Source organism: Sander lucioperca, chromosome 8, assembly GCF_008315115.2.
Source record: "Sander lucioperca isolate FBNREF2018 chromosome 8, SLUC_FBN_1.2, whole genome shotgun sequence".
Lineage (NCBI taxonomy): Eukaryota > Metazoa > Chordata > Actinopteri > Perciformes > Percidae > Sander > Sander lucioperca.
The window spans coordinates 41457626-41476761 of record NC_050180.1 but is presented as its reverse complement, the minus strand read 5'-3'; the positions used below and the strand labels follow the sequence as shown (position 1 = coordinate 41476761).

Here is a 19136-nt window from a genome sequence, read left to right as displayed (position 1 = left end):
TCAGGAGATTTCTAAATGTAGAGACAAAATCCAAGGCCAGACTCTTTACACACACACACACACACACACACACACACACACACACACACACGCACGCGCACACATACATACATATATACACACACACGCACACACACACACACACAGACACACACACACAGACAGACACACACACACACACACACACACAGTCTGTGCACCCTGAACTTTACCTGGAGGCAGAGCCATATTAAATGGAAAGATTACACCTGCTGCGTTGTTTTGGGCCCCCTCCAAAACAGATACTTTGTTATTTGGTGAATAAACAAGATTACTTTAAACTGCCACGTGATTATTATGCTAACTTATTTATTCAGGTATTTAATGCATCTAATTTAGGCAATATTTAACTGTTCAAATGCAAATTGTTCATTTATTTAAGCAAAACTAAATAAGAACTAGTACTAGCCTACCTAATGAGGTGAAGTCCTTGATGATATCAAAGTCCTTGGAAATCCATTCTCAATTGACAGCAGGGCAAAGGCAGTCAGTTTTTCAACATTTTTTTAGTCGGGGGGGGGGTCACCCAACTTTTGTATTCATGAAAACAGCAACATTTCAAAGTGGCTTGTTTGGTGCACATTTTTCCATGTAGCTCTCAGTCTCGGCCCCCCATCGCTAGCAGATGGGTCTGACCCAACAAAAAACGTTAGGCCAGCAATACGTCATCCAGGGAAGGTCTCTTTACCACGCCCCTTTCTGGGGGAAAACAATCCTGCATTCCCCATAGACAACAACAGCTTAAACAACAGAGGAAATGTAAATCGCTGAAATTAATAACTATGCCGTAAAGTTGCTGAGTAGTCTGTTGCACCAACAATACATCCAAAAACCCTGGTCTTCGATTTGTCCTCTTGCCATGTCCTAAAATAGATCCTGATAGATGGGCTTTGGCTTCAGGCTATAGACCGGACCGGCATCGCCAAGGCTCCCAATGAGAGGGAAGAGGGAGAGAGAGAAACAGGAAAATGCTGAAAAGCTGTTGTGTTGCGGGTTAATGGAGACTTTCACACTGATATATGAGGCTCATAAGATACGTGAATATTGTCAGTCAGTGTGGTAAATGATGCTGGTGACAGTTACTACTGATGGATAGCTAACGTTAGCTTTATTGGAAGGCTGCTAACAGTTTAGCAGCATCAGACTGTCGTCTCCAACTAAATCTCAGCTCATAGATCGAGCAGTTGGTCATTAATAACAGGTTGATTAATTGCGGATTACTCAGCCTAACAATATTGATTTAATCAGATATGTATTTCCACATAAGCAGTATGTGGCCACCAAGGGCGTAAATCCCAGGGGGGTTGGGGGGGGTCAGGACCCCCCCTTCTAAGGGTTGTCCCGCCCTAGAAATATCATTAAAACAATGCTGTGTATTGTTAATAACATAATGATGTATACTTAAAATATCTGTGTAAGTAGTAAAACAATACAAACCCCAAAAAAATGCTTTTTAAGTTTAGGAACATTTTGAGTCCCCCCTCCCTTGCCTCACAGTGGTTTGGTCCACTGCCTGCTGTACGTTAGGATCTGCACTCGACTCACAGTCACATCGGGTAGTGACAGGAATGTAGCTAGTAAGTAGGCGGTTCATGTCAATGGGTTCAAGGCTATTTTATTCACATTAAACATCGGATGACGTTGTTCTTTTCTCAAATGGAAATGATGCTGAGTAATTAATGAATTAGTCATGACAAAAAGTTTGCTATATTAGTGTAATATAATGTAACATTACCTAGCTTTTTTAATAGCTTGTTGGATAGAAATGCACCCACTACAACTAATGTTACCACGGCGTTATGTGTGTGAACTGTCAGGGTTAATATTGGAGATCTACAGGTTGTGTTTTGCTCAATATGATGTTAAGTAGCTGATCAGTGGGTTTGCTGCAGTTAAATATATATCCTCTGTCCCAGACCAAACCTAATATTTATGCGGAGGACGCAAGATCATTTTTATAATTATAATATGACCGCGTGGTGAACCTATGAACCTAATTCATATTTGATGAGCTTTACTAGTGGCTCACTAATTTACATTATGATCAGCTAATTTAACAACTGTACAAAAGTATTGTATTTCTTTTATATGGGGACACTTTTTCAAAATAAGTCATTATGTTTTAAGGTATTTTTGTGGCTTGTGTACACATGTCCTCTACGAGTATAATTGTGGCTGTATTATTTGTGTCCCCTTCAAAAATTGCTCTTCAGAAATTTTTTGTTTATTGTCCTGTTAGATCAGATTTACGCCCATGGCCGCCACCGTGTTGGGTCATTGATCTACTGATACGGGGGAAGACAGCGAACAACCTTAGTTTATTAAGGTATCGTGAACACTCAGGTTCAGGCAAGGTCACAAAATAAATATTAGACATGTGTATAAAACAAACCATCTGTTTAACAAGAAATATACGGACCGCTAGCTGGAAGCACAAAAACCTAAGACTTTCACTCCAGGCCCTGTCGGGTGAGGAAACATTAAAGAAATAGATTTTTAAATATTGACGCTCCAAAATTGTTTCCACAACAATGTTAGTGAGTAAATCTACTGAAATGGCCACCATCTTGGTGGAGTGTGATGTGTAAGATGAGAAAGCAAAGTCATGTACATGATTGTAAAAAAAAACAGTGGCTATCTGTACATCTTTGCCAAGCGCAAACCAGTACAGAAGGCATCAATAGATTGTTGGGGAGGGTCATGCCTCTTTTCCCAATCATTTTGGAGGGTCATAGAAAAATGTATTGCTGGCGAAGGGAGGGTCAACTCTATTTTGACTAAAGATCCCAAAACTCCTCCGGTAGCCCCTTAAATAAAAAAGAAATAAAAAACAAACAGTCCCTAACTGTATTCCTGTAATATGATCATTATTTGCTTTCTCTTTCATTATTAACTCTCTTTCTCTTTTGCCAATATTATAATAAAGTATATATTATAATAACGCCATGATGCCAGGCGAGGGGCACGGACTATGTTGTGTTTAATTTGACATTGAATGTCAGAATTTCTGGGTTCCCAGTCGGAAACTATAAATGTCTACAGCATAGACTGTATAAAAGAGATCTATGGTCGCAAATGTCAACTCTGAAAGATATAACGTTATTTACTCTATGAAAGCATGGACAAAGACAAAAAAGGACATTTACTTTTAGTCAGTTTTGCAAACATACATTACAGTTTTAGTTAGTTATCGTTTTTTTTTGGAATGCCCCGTTTTTTATTTTTATTTCAGTTAACGACAATGTTTTTTCCCACCTATTTTTCGTTATTTCGTTAATTTTTGTTAACGATTATAACCTTGGTGCCAACCCAATTCCCTACAGACTTAGCTATTGCCACCCTCAAAATATATAATATATAAATGAAATATATAAATATAATATCCATAATAATGCATCCGGAAGATTTTGGCTTCACTTTGTACAACGGGAGGAAGTGGAGACACGGCTCATTTCACTATCAGAATTTAACCCATTCAGTCCGATAACATTTGGAAAGTTGAGAAGAGCTGCATGATTAAATCACTCATCATAAGTGATCATGTTTTTTTGTATCAGGTAGGAGCATTTTAATTATACTACTGGGTAAATTAGTAGTGATAGTACAGCTTCATATCAGCGTTTTTTTATGTAAAAAGTAACTTTGAGTGTCACGTAGTTCAGTAAAATGTACAATATTTACCTCTGACATTTAGTGGAGTAGAAGTATACAGTGAAAAAAAGGAAATACCCGAATGTTCCACCTCTTACTGGAAGAAGTATTATGTAACTATGTAAGTGTGGGCGTAACTTGAAGGATCTTGCAGCACTTTCAATACGCTTTGATAAACTATAAAGACTGGACATTTTCTATCAGTGACAGTCATCAGCTTGTTGTTCTGTGTCAGCCAATCATCACCTCAGCAAAGGTAATTATATTTCAATTTATTATCACATTTAATATAATCCTGTATTCATCAAGAGGACATTTTATATTTTGAGAACACTTAGTGTATTTAATATTTAGACATTTTAAATGAATGAATCTATTTAATATCAAACCATATTTATATTATATAATGCACTTATAACTAGCTGGATACTATAATTTGATAAATACCTCACTGATCACAGTCATTAATTGTCTCCATTTATGTCCTTGTCTGCAGTATGTTGACTTTGTTTAACGTCTCTCCACAGATGGCATCAGGCTTTCAGTTTGCTTTGTTGCTCTGTTTGTCCATCGGACTGTCGGCTCCATCTGTAAGTAAAAACTATGCAACTATTAATTTAAAAAACAACTCGTGTTGTACATGTAGTGGTTTCGCAACCTGTAAGATTATGAGACAGTTATTAAATAATGTTACTAGTTTTAATGTAGGCTGAGTGCAAACTGTAAGCTGAAACATTAGTGGGGTTACTGTACTGTTACTGGGTGAGCTAGAGGCCGCCCCAGTCATTTATACATTTGGGAGGATAGAATAGAATAGAATGCCTTTTATTGTCACTATACACATGTACAATGAGATTAAAAGCAACTACTTTCCCAGTGCCAACATATACAGCGGGGAGTATTGAACGCGTCAACATTTTTCCCAGTAAATATATTTCCGATGGGGTTATTGGAATGACATTTTCACCAGATGCTTTCACAACATGAAATAAAATAAGCACACAGTTGAGACACTATATACATATGAAAAAATAAGTGGTGTTATATACAGTGTGATATGCAGTGAGGTTTAACATTAGGTACCACATAAGGCCATTGACCTCGCCATTCCTGGCTGTACGCCCAGATGTTAACTTCCCGTACATCTGCTCTTGACTGATTGCATCACGTGGAAAGATATATTACGTCCTGATAGGGATTAGGGAGAAAAAAATTATGTTAGGTTTCTGAAGGAAGGATGGGAGGAGCTTGTAGCAAAAATTATCTATATAATTTATTAATAATGCAAACCGAAGACATGCAACACTGCCTCACAGAAGTTAGGGACCGTTCGGTATTTATGGAATGGACCACCGGAGGAAAATAGGGGAGGGTCATGTCTTTTTATTCTTTGTTGAAGCAAAATTTCAAAGTGGCTGGTTTGGTGCATATTTTTCCATGTAGCTCTCAGTCTCGGCCCCCCATCTCTAGCAGATGGGTCTGACCCAACAAAAATCGCAACATCCCCCACCACCATGATGCACCAGACCTGGCCCTACCCCCAAGATCACAGGTAGGCCTATTGTGAACAACGAGCTATTTAAGCTCCTGTGAAGATTCATAAAATGGATCACAGCGAGCGGAGGATGAAAATACGGACCGCTAGCTGGAAGCACAAAAACCTAAGTTTCACTCCAGACCCTGTTGGGTGAGGAAACATTAAAGAAATAGATTTTTTTATAGATAGTATTGACGCGCCAAAATTACGAGGAGTGTTGGAGTGGTTGCTGGTACTCTATGAAGACAAGCCATGTGGTGTCTTGGATATGGATTTTGCCTTTGAACTGTTTGCGTCATTTTTTGAGAGACAAACAATCGAAAAAGAATGGTTCCAGGACTGCATACTGAATCCCGAATATGGGATACCAGTTTTAATATATAGACAAAGAGGCAAGCAGTGGATTATATTGGACGACGGGTCGGCGTCAATGGAGAACATTTTACTGCAGCTTCTGAAAGAAGAGGACGGATAAAAAAGAGGTTAAGTCATGTATGTCATGATTGTAAAAAACAGTGGGTATCTGCACATCTTTGCCAAGTGCAAACCAGTACAGAAGGCATCAATAAATTGTTGGGGAGGGTCATGCCTCTTTTCCCAATCATTTTAGAAGGTCATAGAAAAATGTATTGCTGGCGAAGTCTATTTTGACTAAAGATCCCAAAACTCCTCCGGTAGCCCCAGTGCTTAATTTGTAAAGTGGGAGGTCCCGGAGCGTAGAGGGGGGGTGGATCCGGCGACTCAAAACGGGGTTGGAGGTAACGGAACAAAAAAAGAAAATACACTGCCTACGTAGCTTCTCTGACTAAAAAAACCTAAACAACGCTGTGTGTAGGCCTACATCAGGGCAATGTTTCTTTTTATTTCAGAACATGCACTGCATCAGTGCGAAATGTAAAAAAAAAAAAATACACTGCAACAATCGTTTTCACAAGCAGCAATTATCCATCGGACTATTAAATTAACCAAAAAACCCACCGTGGTCTCCACATTCTTGATCGGCAGAAACGATTTTTGCTTGTTTGGGATCCGACTGGCCAGCGTATTTGAAAAAGTTAAGCAAACTTTGTTGTCTTTTTGACATTTTTCCCCTGAGTGAAATGAGGCTATAACAGCAATCTCAACCAGCACAAGCGCTTGTGTCACTTGAAGTGCCGCGCTGTTGAAGTGCCTCCTCTCCGTCCGTCCCGCTCCCCCCTCTGTCTCCCCTCCCTCCGTCCCTCTCCCCACTCCGTCTTAAATTCACCTCAAAACGCATCGAAAATGCAAACACAAGATTTTTGTGGAACTTCAATGGGGAATAAAGACTAACAAGATAGATTTCATTTAGGCGATTCATTTTTCTTGGTGACACAGGAGGTGCCGGATCCAATAAAAAAGGTTCCGGATCCAACGTCGGAGGTGCCAGAACATGTTCCGGCGTGTTCCAGGTGAAATTAAGCCCTGGGTAGCCCCTTAAACAAAAAATGAACAGTCCTTTAAAAAACAAAAGCGAGCTTGCTACAGACAGGCAGCGGTCGATCAACTTCACATGCTTCACTCAGTGCAGTCTGCTGCCGGCCGGCACAATGAAGGTCTCCTCCCTCCTTTATCCAGGGAGCTGAGTGAGCACAAGCAATGACCAACTAGCTGGAGAAGAGAGGGAGGAGGCACACACACACACACACAACAAAAAATACAAACTGCTACGTAACAAGAATCTAACTTTCTCTTTTTTCCAACATTGTGTTGAAGGTTCCTGCCCTCCTGGATGGACTCAGTTCGGCTCTCGCTGTTTCAGCTTCAACTTCCAGGGAAAGAGTTGGATCGATGCAGAGGTACAGCAGTTTTATCAAGACTGTCCTGACCTATATTTAGATTTCTAGTGGCGGTGTCCTCTAGTGGCCGTAGTAGTTATGACAGGAGCAAAAAATAAATCACTTTACTTCCTGCTTGCTGCTGTCATAACTACTATGGCTATTAGAGGGCACCGGCACTATAAACCTAAATATGAGTCCTAATTGCTGATTGAACAAACAACTTATGGGACTGTTTTTTGGGGGAGGACAGTCTCTAAAAGTATTAATACTTTGTTACAGTAAAAGTCCTGCATTGTCCAAAGGTATGTCAGTATATAAATTAGATGTCATGAGATTGCATCTGTTAAAATTATGACTAGGTTTATGTTTTTTTCTTAAATGTTTTTAACCTATTATATTGTCTCCATTAGAACTTCTGCAAGTCTGATGGTGGGAATCTGGCTTCAGTCCACTCAGAAGAGGAACATGTATTCCTCAGAACCTTCATTAACCAAGTGAGCGGTGAAAACAGACGGGCCAGGGGTCTCATTTATAAAACTGTGCGTAGGATCCTTACTATAAGTGTACGTACGCCCAAAAGCCCAAAATGGCGTATGCCAAAAAAAAGTCAGATTTATAAAACTGTGCGTACGCACACCTGTAAGTAATGTTCCCTTTATAAATCATAGATTACCTACAAGTGTGCGTACGTGGATCAGCCTCTTATCCCGCCCATTTTTAACCATAAATAGTCAATGCAAAGCACCTTGTGAATGCTGATCAGTATATGAATGACACTGGCAGTTGTTACACCGAATCATGATGACTGGCGGAGAAAAAGCTAAAAACTTCTCAGACGTTCAGGAATTGCTGCAAATTGAATCATAATTTTGGCCTGTTCTTGCACAGTGTATGGAACCCTGATCTATAACTACATGTATTAATAATACGTCCAAAACGGCAGGCATTACGGCACTCGGGGACAGCTTTGATATGAAACAGCCGGTTTCCCCCAGAGTTGCGAGGACCTGTATTTGGACCGGGATGGCACGGTTCCGGTGCGTTGCCCTCTCTACTGGACCCAATTCAGTACATAGATCCAAGAGCTCAGCTTTAGGGAATCTAAATTGGCATATTAGCCAGTCATCGTCATGGTCCCTGAAGTCTTTTTTTCTCCTGATTCTTCCATTAGCGTAGTCCTCCTGCAGGGCCAGCAGTGCCATCATGCAGCATTACGCACGGGTTCACCGCAGTATTTATATGTTTACAACAATTTGTGATTGTTAACACCTTGCCAACACAGCATCAACTAGTGGTACCCCCCCACCCTGAGATACAATTTGAAGATGAAAGAAAGTGTAATAGGCAAACACACTTTTCTTCATGCAGGTTTTGTCACAAACAGTATTAAAGTTCGGCCTAACAACTTCGGTGGAAATGAGAACTGTCTTGAGATGAACTATAATGGTAAAAAACAACAACATATGAAACATCTTGTCTTTTAAATAAACATGATGATGCAACAATGACCTCTAAACTTATAGTAGGTGGTCATATTTTGCAGTCTGAAAGATAAAAAGTTAGACATTAAAACTCTCTGGAACCTCTTTCTCTAAAGGAAACAACTGGAATGACGCGCAGCATACCGACATATTTCCTTTCCTTTGCTCCAAGAAGCTGTGAGGCCTCCCTCCATCATGATCTCACTACAGCTCATCTATAATCTCTATCATTGATTCTCTTTCAGTTTGTTCTGCAGACAGAAACAGCTCTCTGCTGACAGACTCACTCTCACTTGTTTATTATCTGAAGAGTTAGGAAACGGTTCACATTTGAGTTTTAACATTAGAAGGAAACTGACTCTCTGAGCTGGAGAAAAACATAATCAGTTATTGGACTTTTAATCTAGTAAATAACACAAAATGACATACAGAAAACATTCAAATACTCTGACATCTTTTCCATTTTAGTTTAGTGAATATTGTCTGTCAGCTCTGTCCAAAGGTAACAACATCCACCTACCAGACATGAGTGGTGATGATCTTCTCTTCAAAAATGTCCAAATAGAAAATAAAATCCAAGTACTAAAAGTACCTGAAACCACAGTGCAGAAATACTACTTCTAGTTATTAGAGACAATCATGAAAATATTACTTGTAAAAGGTTGGAGCCATAATGTTTAGTTTATATTGCAGGTTGGTGCCAGGAGTGGATATGCAGTTCTGTGTGTGACCACCAGGTGGAGCATTGATATAGTCACTTGGAAATGAACCCTTTGAACTCAGTAATAGAGATAATCCTTCAGTGCCTACATTGGTATTTTAACTTATTGTGATGTCATTTCTTGGAGTATCTTCATATCCCTTAAATCAGTACAACCTAAGCTAAACGGATATGTAAGTCAATAAACCATAATAATTAATAAAACATAAGTCAGACATGTGTTTTCAAATGTTCCTAGATTATCTCACTGATCCAGAAGATTTCTAAATGTAGAGACAAAATCCAAGGCCAGACTATTTATACACACACACACACACACACACACACACACACACACACACACACACACACACACACACAAAGTGTGAAGCTTCATGCTAACTTCATACTAATGTTTTGGGGCTAATAAGTCAGAGGGACACACCCAGCCAGTCACAGTGTTTCTGTACGTGGCAGAGTATATATATACAGAGTTGGAGGAAGTATTCACACTCTTTACTTTCACTGTATTCAATATTCAGAACAATAACAATCCAGGCTGTTCTCATGAAGCATTTGTACATAGAGCTGTGAAAAGTAAAGCACTGTAATCTGTATGTATTCCACGTATTTATTACTATCAGCAGCACATTGACTGCTGCTGTATAAGAGTGTGAAGATCCTCATAGGGAGGAGGTCGGGGGGGATGTTTGGTTCCTAAAACTCAGGGCTTTCAAGCCGGGGAGCAGAGTTCATGTCCCGGAAGTAGTTAAGGAGATAACACAAGACATTCACCCAGGAAACAGGAGTTTGTGTCCAAGGAGTGTTTTAATCCAAACCACCATCTTTTTTCATGATCTTTCTTACCAATGGTTTTGGTGTCTAAACTTAACTGTCATCGCCGCAGGCCGGTCACCTTTTTATTGGCTAAACTCAATTCAGTACAATACAGTGTCTAGGAGCAGAGGACCCCTACTTACAGCACACGTTAATACTGTTGGAAAACATTCCTCCTATTTTGGTAAGATAATATAATGTGCAGAGATGATTCTGACCAAGATAATCATGATTGTGGGACAGCTGTATTTGTCATGTTTCTTTAAAGGCTCCCATTCACAAAATACAGAGAGTTTAAAAACCTCAAAAACGTCCTACATTAGGACTTTCGTTTCAGTTTGCTGCCGCTGCATATCTCGTATCCTCGTCCTCCTCATCTCCCAACCGGCCACACTTTTGCTTTGTGTAACGTTGCTTTAGATTAGATATTGTTTTTGGTTTGTTTAGTAAGGGTGGACCTCCAATCTTGTTTTCTCCTGTTTTTGTTAGTTAGGGAGATAAGTCTTTTGTAATTTGTTTTGCCCTTTTGTTTGTTAGGTTAGTCTTATCTCCCAGTCAGAATTATTTTGTTTGTTATTTTGGTGGTAGGCCACCCTGAAGCCTTAAACAAACATATGTTATGTATATATTGTTTCGTTCTCTGTAAAATAAATAAGTTTGTTGATACCTAACCTCCTAATTGTTTGTGGCTACTTGGGAGACGGGGAAGATGGGGCCTTTTTGTGTTGCGTCCTAGGCACCCCTAGACTGGGGCGTAACAAGCGGTCAGTGAGAAAACACCAACACAACAAAAGTAGAAAATACTCCAGTACAAGTAAAAGTCTTGCATTCAAAATGATCCTGCTCAAGTGAAAGTATTATCAGTAAAATATACTTTAAGCCAGGGGTCTCAAACTCAATTTACCTGGGGGCCGCTCGAGGCAGAGTGTGGGTCAGGCTGGGCCGCGTCAAGTATTCAACAAAAGTATTCTTTGTTTGCTTTCTTAAATAAATCTTGTTGCCTCAATAGACATTTTTTAAGATTGGCGACCCGGTTCTTTCTCTCATCTCCCTGGTATGTTGTATACTCCTCAGCATGTCTAGTTGAGTAATCACGTCTGATGTCATATTCCTTGTACACCGCAACTTTCTCTGTGCATATGAGACATGTAGGGGTGCCCCTGTGCTCGATAGAAAAAATATTCCGTCTCCCACTTTCACTGAAATTGCCTGAGCTCGTCGCCAACCTTTCTCTTCACGGCACGTTTTGAGAGAGACATGACTGGAACTGGGTGATGGCAGATATTTTCCGTCACTCCGGAACACGTTTCAACCAAGTGACTAACGTTGATATTTCCCCAGGTACTTCACGGTTGGCTAGCTTGACAACCGTTGACAACAAATGCCGCAGTCACGAGACTAGCTATGGTAGCCCATAAGTGCCAAACAAATAAAATAAAAGCGCGGCACACGCAACGACTTAGCAAAAAGGTGCGTTTCAGAACAACGCGCGGGCCGCACTGACACTAAACTTTGATGTCAAGTAGGGGGGCCACAAAATATCAGCCCATGGGCCTCAATTGGCCCCCAGGCCGCGAGTTTGAGACCCTTGCTTTAAGCAGTAAAAGTAAGGACTCAACTGTGTCCACTTTCATCTGGTGTTTGAAGTAGGGATGCATCAAATCCAGATTTTTGGGGTTCGGCCGAATACCGAATCCACTGGTTAAGATTCTGCCGAATCCGAAACCAAATACCGAATCCTCGTCCCATCCTCAGTCCATGAACACAGTAAACACATTAATGAAGTAAACAGTGACTGTCCTTCCTTTGCTGTACCTGAAGTTGCTGCATTTTAGCTGCTGTCTGTAGATTCCTTAATGCACAACTCGTATTCTTTCAGATGTTTCATACCAAATGTTGTAACAGCGGTGATGTTGTGTATAGTTTAGGGTCCTCGCCACCACAAGACAAATCGGCATTGCCAATTGAACATGTAGCTGGACTTAAATGGCCTTCTTTTGATTGAAAGTACTGCCAAACTACACTTTTTCTGATTTCCATTTTCACTTTCTCACAGCCTACTGCATTGAACGCTCCACCTACGTAAACACCTTCCCGTAATCAACGGCGCCGTCATTACGTTGACCAGTGTAGCGAGCGTAGTGCAAGCGTAGGGTTAGGTTCGGTGGAAACCGAACCCCGTCAAAAAGCCCAATATTCAGCCGAATCCGAAGTTGAATCCTGGATTCGGTGCATCCCTGGTTTGAAGTAACTCTGGTTTTGTCCTCTGGCTCGAAAACACATTACATTCAGTTAGGTTTAATACTAGAACTGGGTATCGCCAATGATTGCCCGAATCGATTTCGATTCAAATTAGGTATCAATCAGGTTAGGGAAATTTCTGTTTCAATACCAGTTCATCTTGGATTTAAAAGAGATGGTAACACTTTACTTGACAGTACCGGCATAATCATGACATGACACTGTCATAACTATGACATGACACTTTCATGAATGTGTCATAAACCTTATAAACAAGTCATAAACGTTTATGACAAGTTGACATTGTTTGGGTTGTCTTGATTATGACAACTTGACATTAATCAAAGTGACATTACCAGAAGTTGTCTTGGTCATGACAAGTTGACATTAAATTTGTTTGGGATGTCTTTGTAATGACAACTTGACATTAACCAGGATTACATTACCAGAGGATGTCTTTGTCATAACAACTTGACATAAAAGAAAATCAACCTCTTTTTGTATTCATGACATGTTGACATAATGATTATTATAATTAGATGTGCAAGGTTAGAGACCAATTCTAGCACTTGGTCAAATAGATGTGTGACAGGATATTTCACAAAACTGGCTGTCATGACACTATTATGACAGTGTAATGGATAGATTCTTAGACCTCAAGTAAAGTGGTACCATTTTTATTTGTCATTAAGATATCGTGGATAAGACTTGTTGTTATGACACTATTATGACAATGTAACAAATAAATATTTTGACCTCAAGTAAAGTGGTACCATTTTTATTTGTCATTAAGATATCATGAAGGATAAGACTGGCTATCATGACACCAGTTAAGACAGTGTCATGTCACGATTATGTCGGTACTGTCAAGTAAAGTGTTACCAAAGAGATTCTCAGAGAACTTCTGCTGTAAATTCTACAAGTAAGAAGCAACTCTTACACATGTTTTATAATGCACCAAGTAAATGTTTGAATTAAGAACTAAGTCCCAAAAAGTTTGTTTAACCATCCTGTTGTCCTCGGGTCAAATTTGACCCATTTTCAAAAAGTATCTATATCAGAAATTTGGATTTCTTTCAACCGAATTGTCAAATAAAATAACATGGATGGTTCCCTACAACGCTCTTCATAAGTAAAATAAATGATCAGTTCACTACTTTCATTGAATTTGGGTGTTTTATTCAATTTTATAGCATTTGAAAATAAATTCATAAAAGAATGTTGAAAAAGGTGACAAAAATGTCGGAAAAATCTTCAAAAACATCGGGAAAAGTGACTAAAACATCAGCAAAAACGACAAAAGTGTCGAAAAGTCGACCAAAATGTTGAAAATAAGTTTGAATTTTAAAATTTGACCCAGAAAAACAAAACGTTGCATGGTTGACAGGAAGACAACACAAGGGTTAAAGTATGTTTTACTTAACGGGACTAACATGACAGTCATTTACAAACTACAGCAGTCGTCAACACAAAATATAATGCAGCTGTCGACTTAAGCAGTGGAGTGGAGTGACCATAAAACAACTCTACTATATCTATTTTTTAGCTGATAAAAAGGGATTCAGCCCGATTAGCAACAGCAGCAGCAGTTGCAACACACTCATGGAGGCGATTAAGGTACTTTAACCTCTTAAGGTAAAAGTGGTACAGCTCCCATATACTTTGACACTCTGGGGTGAGCCTGACGTCATTGGAAAGGTAACACTCACGTTTTATTACGTGTCAGGGTGATTCTAGGTCTTACTGACACAGAGTTAGAGAGGCTAGAATGGAGTTGTTTTTTTTATTTCCGTCCAAGTCATACATCTGTAAAATGATTAAAATACACTGCAGTAAACACATCTGGTGAGATACAGACAACACAAGGCCATAGCCACATGTCTCAGCTTACAACAGAAAAAACCCAGAAGCCAAAAGACTCAAAAATGGCCATTTAAGAAAAAAAATCCAATAAAGTACAAAATAAAACACTTCTCAATTACACAAACACACCCATATCAATCACACAAACCTTAAATAACTATTTACATAAATATATAGAAATGAGTAATTATAAATTGCACAGGGTGTGATATGCTTATTGGAGGCCCTGTTTTGCTTTGACACAGCTACAGCCATCACAGGGTTAAAAATTCAGTGTCAAGTTTGGTGTCTATTGACTCGTCTGCTCATTGGCTATAAGGATATTAGGGTCCTGTAACACGGGAGTCTAACTGGTCTGAGCAAATGTCGATCAGCCGCACGTGGGCCTGACATCGCGTCAGAGAGATCATCAGTTTCCCATAGGGCTATCAAAGGCTAAACTGAACATATTGGCTCAAACAAGGTATCTATGGAAACCTTAAGGCGCTGACAAACACCAAGCCGATAATCGGCCATTGGACAGTGTGGCGAGGTCAGTGACTCGAGTATGTTCGGTGTGTTCTGTGCCATTGTCTGTCCAAGGGGCCGTCGTCCTTCATTTTGGCCTATTTGACATGTATAATCGGTGGGGCGGGCACTGCCGGCAGTTGGACTCAAATGACCCATCTGATTGGTGGAGTGCTAATCCGGAAACGGGGAGCGGGATTAGCGTGACTAGAGTCTCTCAAAATCTGACGAAAATCTTTTAAACTGACCTTTGTCGATCTGAAATGAAGACAGATTCAGCAACTGCACGGCCTATTTCTCACTTAAAATGTTTTTCCAGAAACACGTTTCGGTGAACAATTTTAGTACAATATGAGATCGTATTCTGAACAAGCCGCCATGACTGACAGTCTGTCTTTGAATTTCCGGAGAAACAACACCCATGTGACGCGTTCGTCCAATCAGCTGCTGGTTTTCATTTTTGGGTGACATAGATTAGCGCCACCTGCTGTTATGGAGACTTATTACGTTTCGTCACTTTGGTGTGTTCCGAGGCACTTTTTTGACCAATTTGGGGAGACAGATCAGCCCAACTGCCTTTTTTGCCAACGTTTGGCCGTTGGCTATGTGTGTCCGGGCCTTTAGACCTTAGAGAATACAGTGAAGCCACATCGAGCTGGTAAAAGTGTTGGGTGAGAAGCGATCTGCGATACAAGTGCGGAAATGAAAAACATGCTTAGCGTTTTTCCGTTGCGATTCGGCCAGACACTTCAAGATTGTGAGGCGAACAGCTCGTTTTGGATATAATGGTTTGGATATTCCATTTCCTTGGACTCTTGGGGATTTATGAAAAAAAAGTTTTGGGCAAAATATCCCCGCTGTGGCTAAAGAAAGAAGAAAAAAAGGTATGGATGCACTCTCGACTCTAGACACCAGCTGCTCAGTTTACATCTATATTGCTTTATTTTCTTTAAAACCCTTAGCGCCCTTGTGCCCCCACTTGCGTCAAAAACACACTTCTTCTCAGAGTCATTACTCGGTCAAATCTGAACACACAGACATGAAAAACAAATTTGTGTTCAGGTGATGTCATTATCTCTGATCTCTGGTGAATAAACTTCCTTAAATCTGCCTAGAAATAATAGAAAAAATACGCTCCCTATAAGTGCAGAACTTGCCTGAGTTCACTGGTAAAGGCAGAGTGGGAATGTTGAAAAGCTAGCAAGATTTGAAAGTTGCATCTCCTCGGTGGCTCCGTCTATCCCCTCAATCTGCATCTGCAGCCTTTGTAGTCGCCGCTTTTTCAGCGTCAGACCTTCTTTTCTTTGCCTTTTTAGCAGTAACTGCAGCAGCGGCAACTTTTGCTGAGTTTTTCCCTCCGTTCTCCTGAATACTTGCAGTAACTCCAGCGACGATGTTCTTTGAGCTCAGGCTCGTTACAGATAGAGTAGGTCTCGACCACACTATAAATATACAAAGACCCAACAATTCCAGTAATTCACCCAAGAGCAAGCAATTAATGCGACAGTGGCGAGGAAAAACTCCTTTTAGGAAGAAACCTCAGGTGGTTAGAAAAACTTCCTTTTAGGGAGAAACCTCGGACCCAGGCTCTTGGTAGGCAGTGTCTGACGGTGCCGGTTGGGGGTGTGATGAACAATGGCAATAATAGTCACAATAAAGATAATGGAACAATGACCAGAAATAGTAGTTGTAGTAGTTCATGGCACAGCAGGGCACTGCAGGGCGTTACAGGATGTAGCAGGGCACAGCAAAGCAAGGCAGGGCCTTACAGGACGTAGCAGGGCGCAGTGGGATGCAGCAGGACGAAGCAGGGCGCTGAAATAGTAGTTGTAGTACTTAATGGCCTAGCAGGGCACTGCATGGCGTAGCAGGACGTGGCAGGGCACAGCAGGACGTAGCAGAGCACTGCAGAGCGTAGCAGGGTGCAGAGCAGGACCACTGGGACAGCTGCAACCATGATTTAGGTGCCACCCTAATCCAAGGAAACATGCTGGGCAAAAGAAACCCATAAGGACCCCAGGGAATCAGCTCCCCAGAGCTAAGTTAGTAACAAGCATTTCTGGGACAAGGATGCACACAGATGGATAGAGAGAGAAGAGAGAAACTCAGTATGTCAAAGGAAGTCACAGGTGAGAGACAGGTTAAGGAGAGGAGCCTGGTCAGGCTAGAACTCTCCCCTGCCGGATCGGACTGTACTGGCCTGCCTTCCTCTACTTTGATTATATCATATAACCATATCATGGTTATATGGTAGATTCATTTGACAACTATGAAGTGAAGCAGAGAAGAGAATGGGTGCTGTGTCTGTACATATATATACACCCTCCCCCACCGGTCTAGGTGAATGCTGCAACTCCTCACTCCCTAACTATAAGCTTTATCAAAGAGGAGAGTTTTAAGTTTACTCTTAAATGTGTTGACGGTGTCTGCCTCCCAGACTGGGAGCTGGTTCCACAGGAGAGGAGCCTGGTAGCTGAAGGCTCTGGCTCCCATTCTACTTTTAGAGACTCTAGGAACCACAAGTAACTCTGCATTCTGGGAGTGCAGTGCTGTAGTGGGACAATAAGGTATTATGAGCTCTTCAAGATATGATAAAGCAGCTTTAGATAGGATCCACATTGCCCACTCTGGCCCCAGGGACGCAAAAGACCGCAGCCGCTGGAGCTGTCAACCTCACATTTCGCAGTATAGAGCTCCCAATAACCAGAGTTGGCTTCTCAGCAGGTGTATCACTGAGTGGGGAGAAACTGTTAGAAAGGCGAAGATGATCCAGTTTAGAGTGACCGCCGTCATGTGCACTCCCCAGTCTAGAGCTAGTGCTACGCTTCCCTCAGACAGTCACCCACTTGCCCTCCTGCTCGGGGCCTGCCGGGGGATTGCTAACAGAAGCTACAGTAGGTTGGCCCGCACCAGCTACGGGGCGCTGGCTAGCTACGGAAGCAAAAGATTTTGATTCCATGTTCCGGAGCCGGGCCTCAAACTCACTAAGCCTTGCCTCCAGAGCAGCGAATAAACTACATGTATCATTATCACTAAAGGAGACAGAGGAATAGCTAAACATTTCATTGTTAAAATAACAATGAAATGCTGCATTATTGATCTTAGACCAGGTTTTTGTCGGACAATGGCACGATCACTTCCCGCTGCCTCAAAGTTACGTCTCAGAGAATTTGAGGACCCAAAAGCAGGGAGCAGGCGAGAGTGGTTTGAGCTGAAGGATTTATTTTCACAAAAAACAAAGTACACACCAACAAAAGGAGTCCTGAGTGCAGCAGGCAAAAACTAATACCAAAATGTAGCGGACCAGAGAGCAGGAAATCCAAAAAAACAAAGGTAATCCAAAAACAGTAGCTTGAGAAGAAAGAAAAATCCAAGGACAACAAGGCAGCATGGAACCCGACTGAAACTGACACATGAAAACACTACACAGAAACAAACACAAAACGATCTGACAAGAGACAAAGGGAACACAGAGACTAAATACACTGGGAAAATGAGAAAATGAGGAACAGGTGACACTAGGGCTGGGGAACAGGTGAAACACATTAGGAGTGGGCAGAGTAATTAAAAAAGGTGGGAAAACACAGGAAGTAAAACTAGACAAGACAAGGGGGAGAAACAGACTATCAAAATAAAACAGGAAACAGAAATATAAACAACCACAACAGAAATATACACAACAGGGAACCAACAGAACTATACACCACAGAAATATACACAACAGGGAACAGAAATATACACAACAGGGAACCAACAGAACTATACACCACAGAAATATACACAACAGGGAACAGAAATATACACAACAAAATATACACAACCACAACAACGCTAAGAATTCACCTGAACACACCTCCCTGTAAGACCAGCACGCCCATGGGCGCACAGATGGGCGCAGGTGCATTTGCTATTTAAAAGACACTTGCATCAGGCTTTGCGCCGCACTCCGCCAGTTGCAAGATAGGGCCCCAAAGCTGTCAAACAAAAGTCACATTGAGGACAAGTTGGTACTGTTAAAAGAACAGACAGTGGGTGTGTTCTGGCAAAGCTTTTTTTGTCTTTGTTTCCCTGTTTTTAGGTCTATGTCTTCTTCTGTTCAAGTACACTGAGAGCAACACAAAAAACAAAGTCATATTCCCTGTTTGTGCTCACACACTTGACTATTATAGCTGATTCTGGTTATGGTGAATCCCATTCATCAGCAAACATACATGTACGTCTCTATGAACTTGTTTGAAAATACTTTCATCAGCTGTCTTCTGCTGAAGTTTGACATACATATTTTAATAAAATCTTTTTTCATAGTGTTGTCCCCTAAGTTCATCATTGAGTAGCTAAATTTGCAATTCACCAATGGGATTAAAAAAGTTTTCCATCTATAATGGCGAATACCAATGAAAAATTGTGCAACTTAACATTTCCATATTCATCAGTAAGTAGCACAAGCCATGGACAGGCTAGTAAAAACATTAATGGCTATA

General features: G+C 40.9%; 1 protein-coding gene across 2 annotated transcripts in view; it reads left to right on the top strand.

Annotated features, from left to right (window-relative positions):
* Positions 1-3820: 3820 nt before the first annotated feature.
* LOC116046623 (galactose-specific lectin nattectin-like) overlaps positions 3821-19136 on the top strand; it is a 46975-nt gene continuing 31659 nt past the window's right edge. For both annotated transcript variants that reach the window (XM_031295028.2, XM_031295025.2), the window contains exons 1-2: positions 3821-3946; positions 4218-4280. In XM_031295028.2, the coding sequence (XP_031150888.1) occupies positions 4218-4280 (63 nt within the window). In that variant the 5' untranslated portion in view covers positions 3821-3946. The remainder of the gene's footprint in view (positions 3947-4217; positions 4281-19136) is intronic.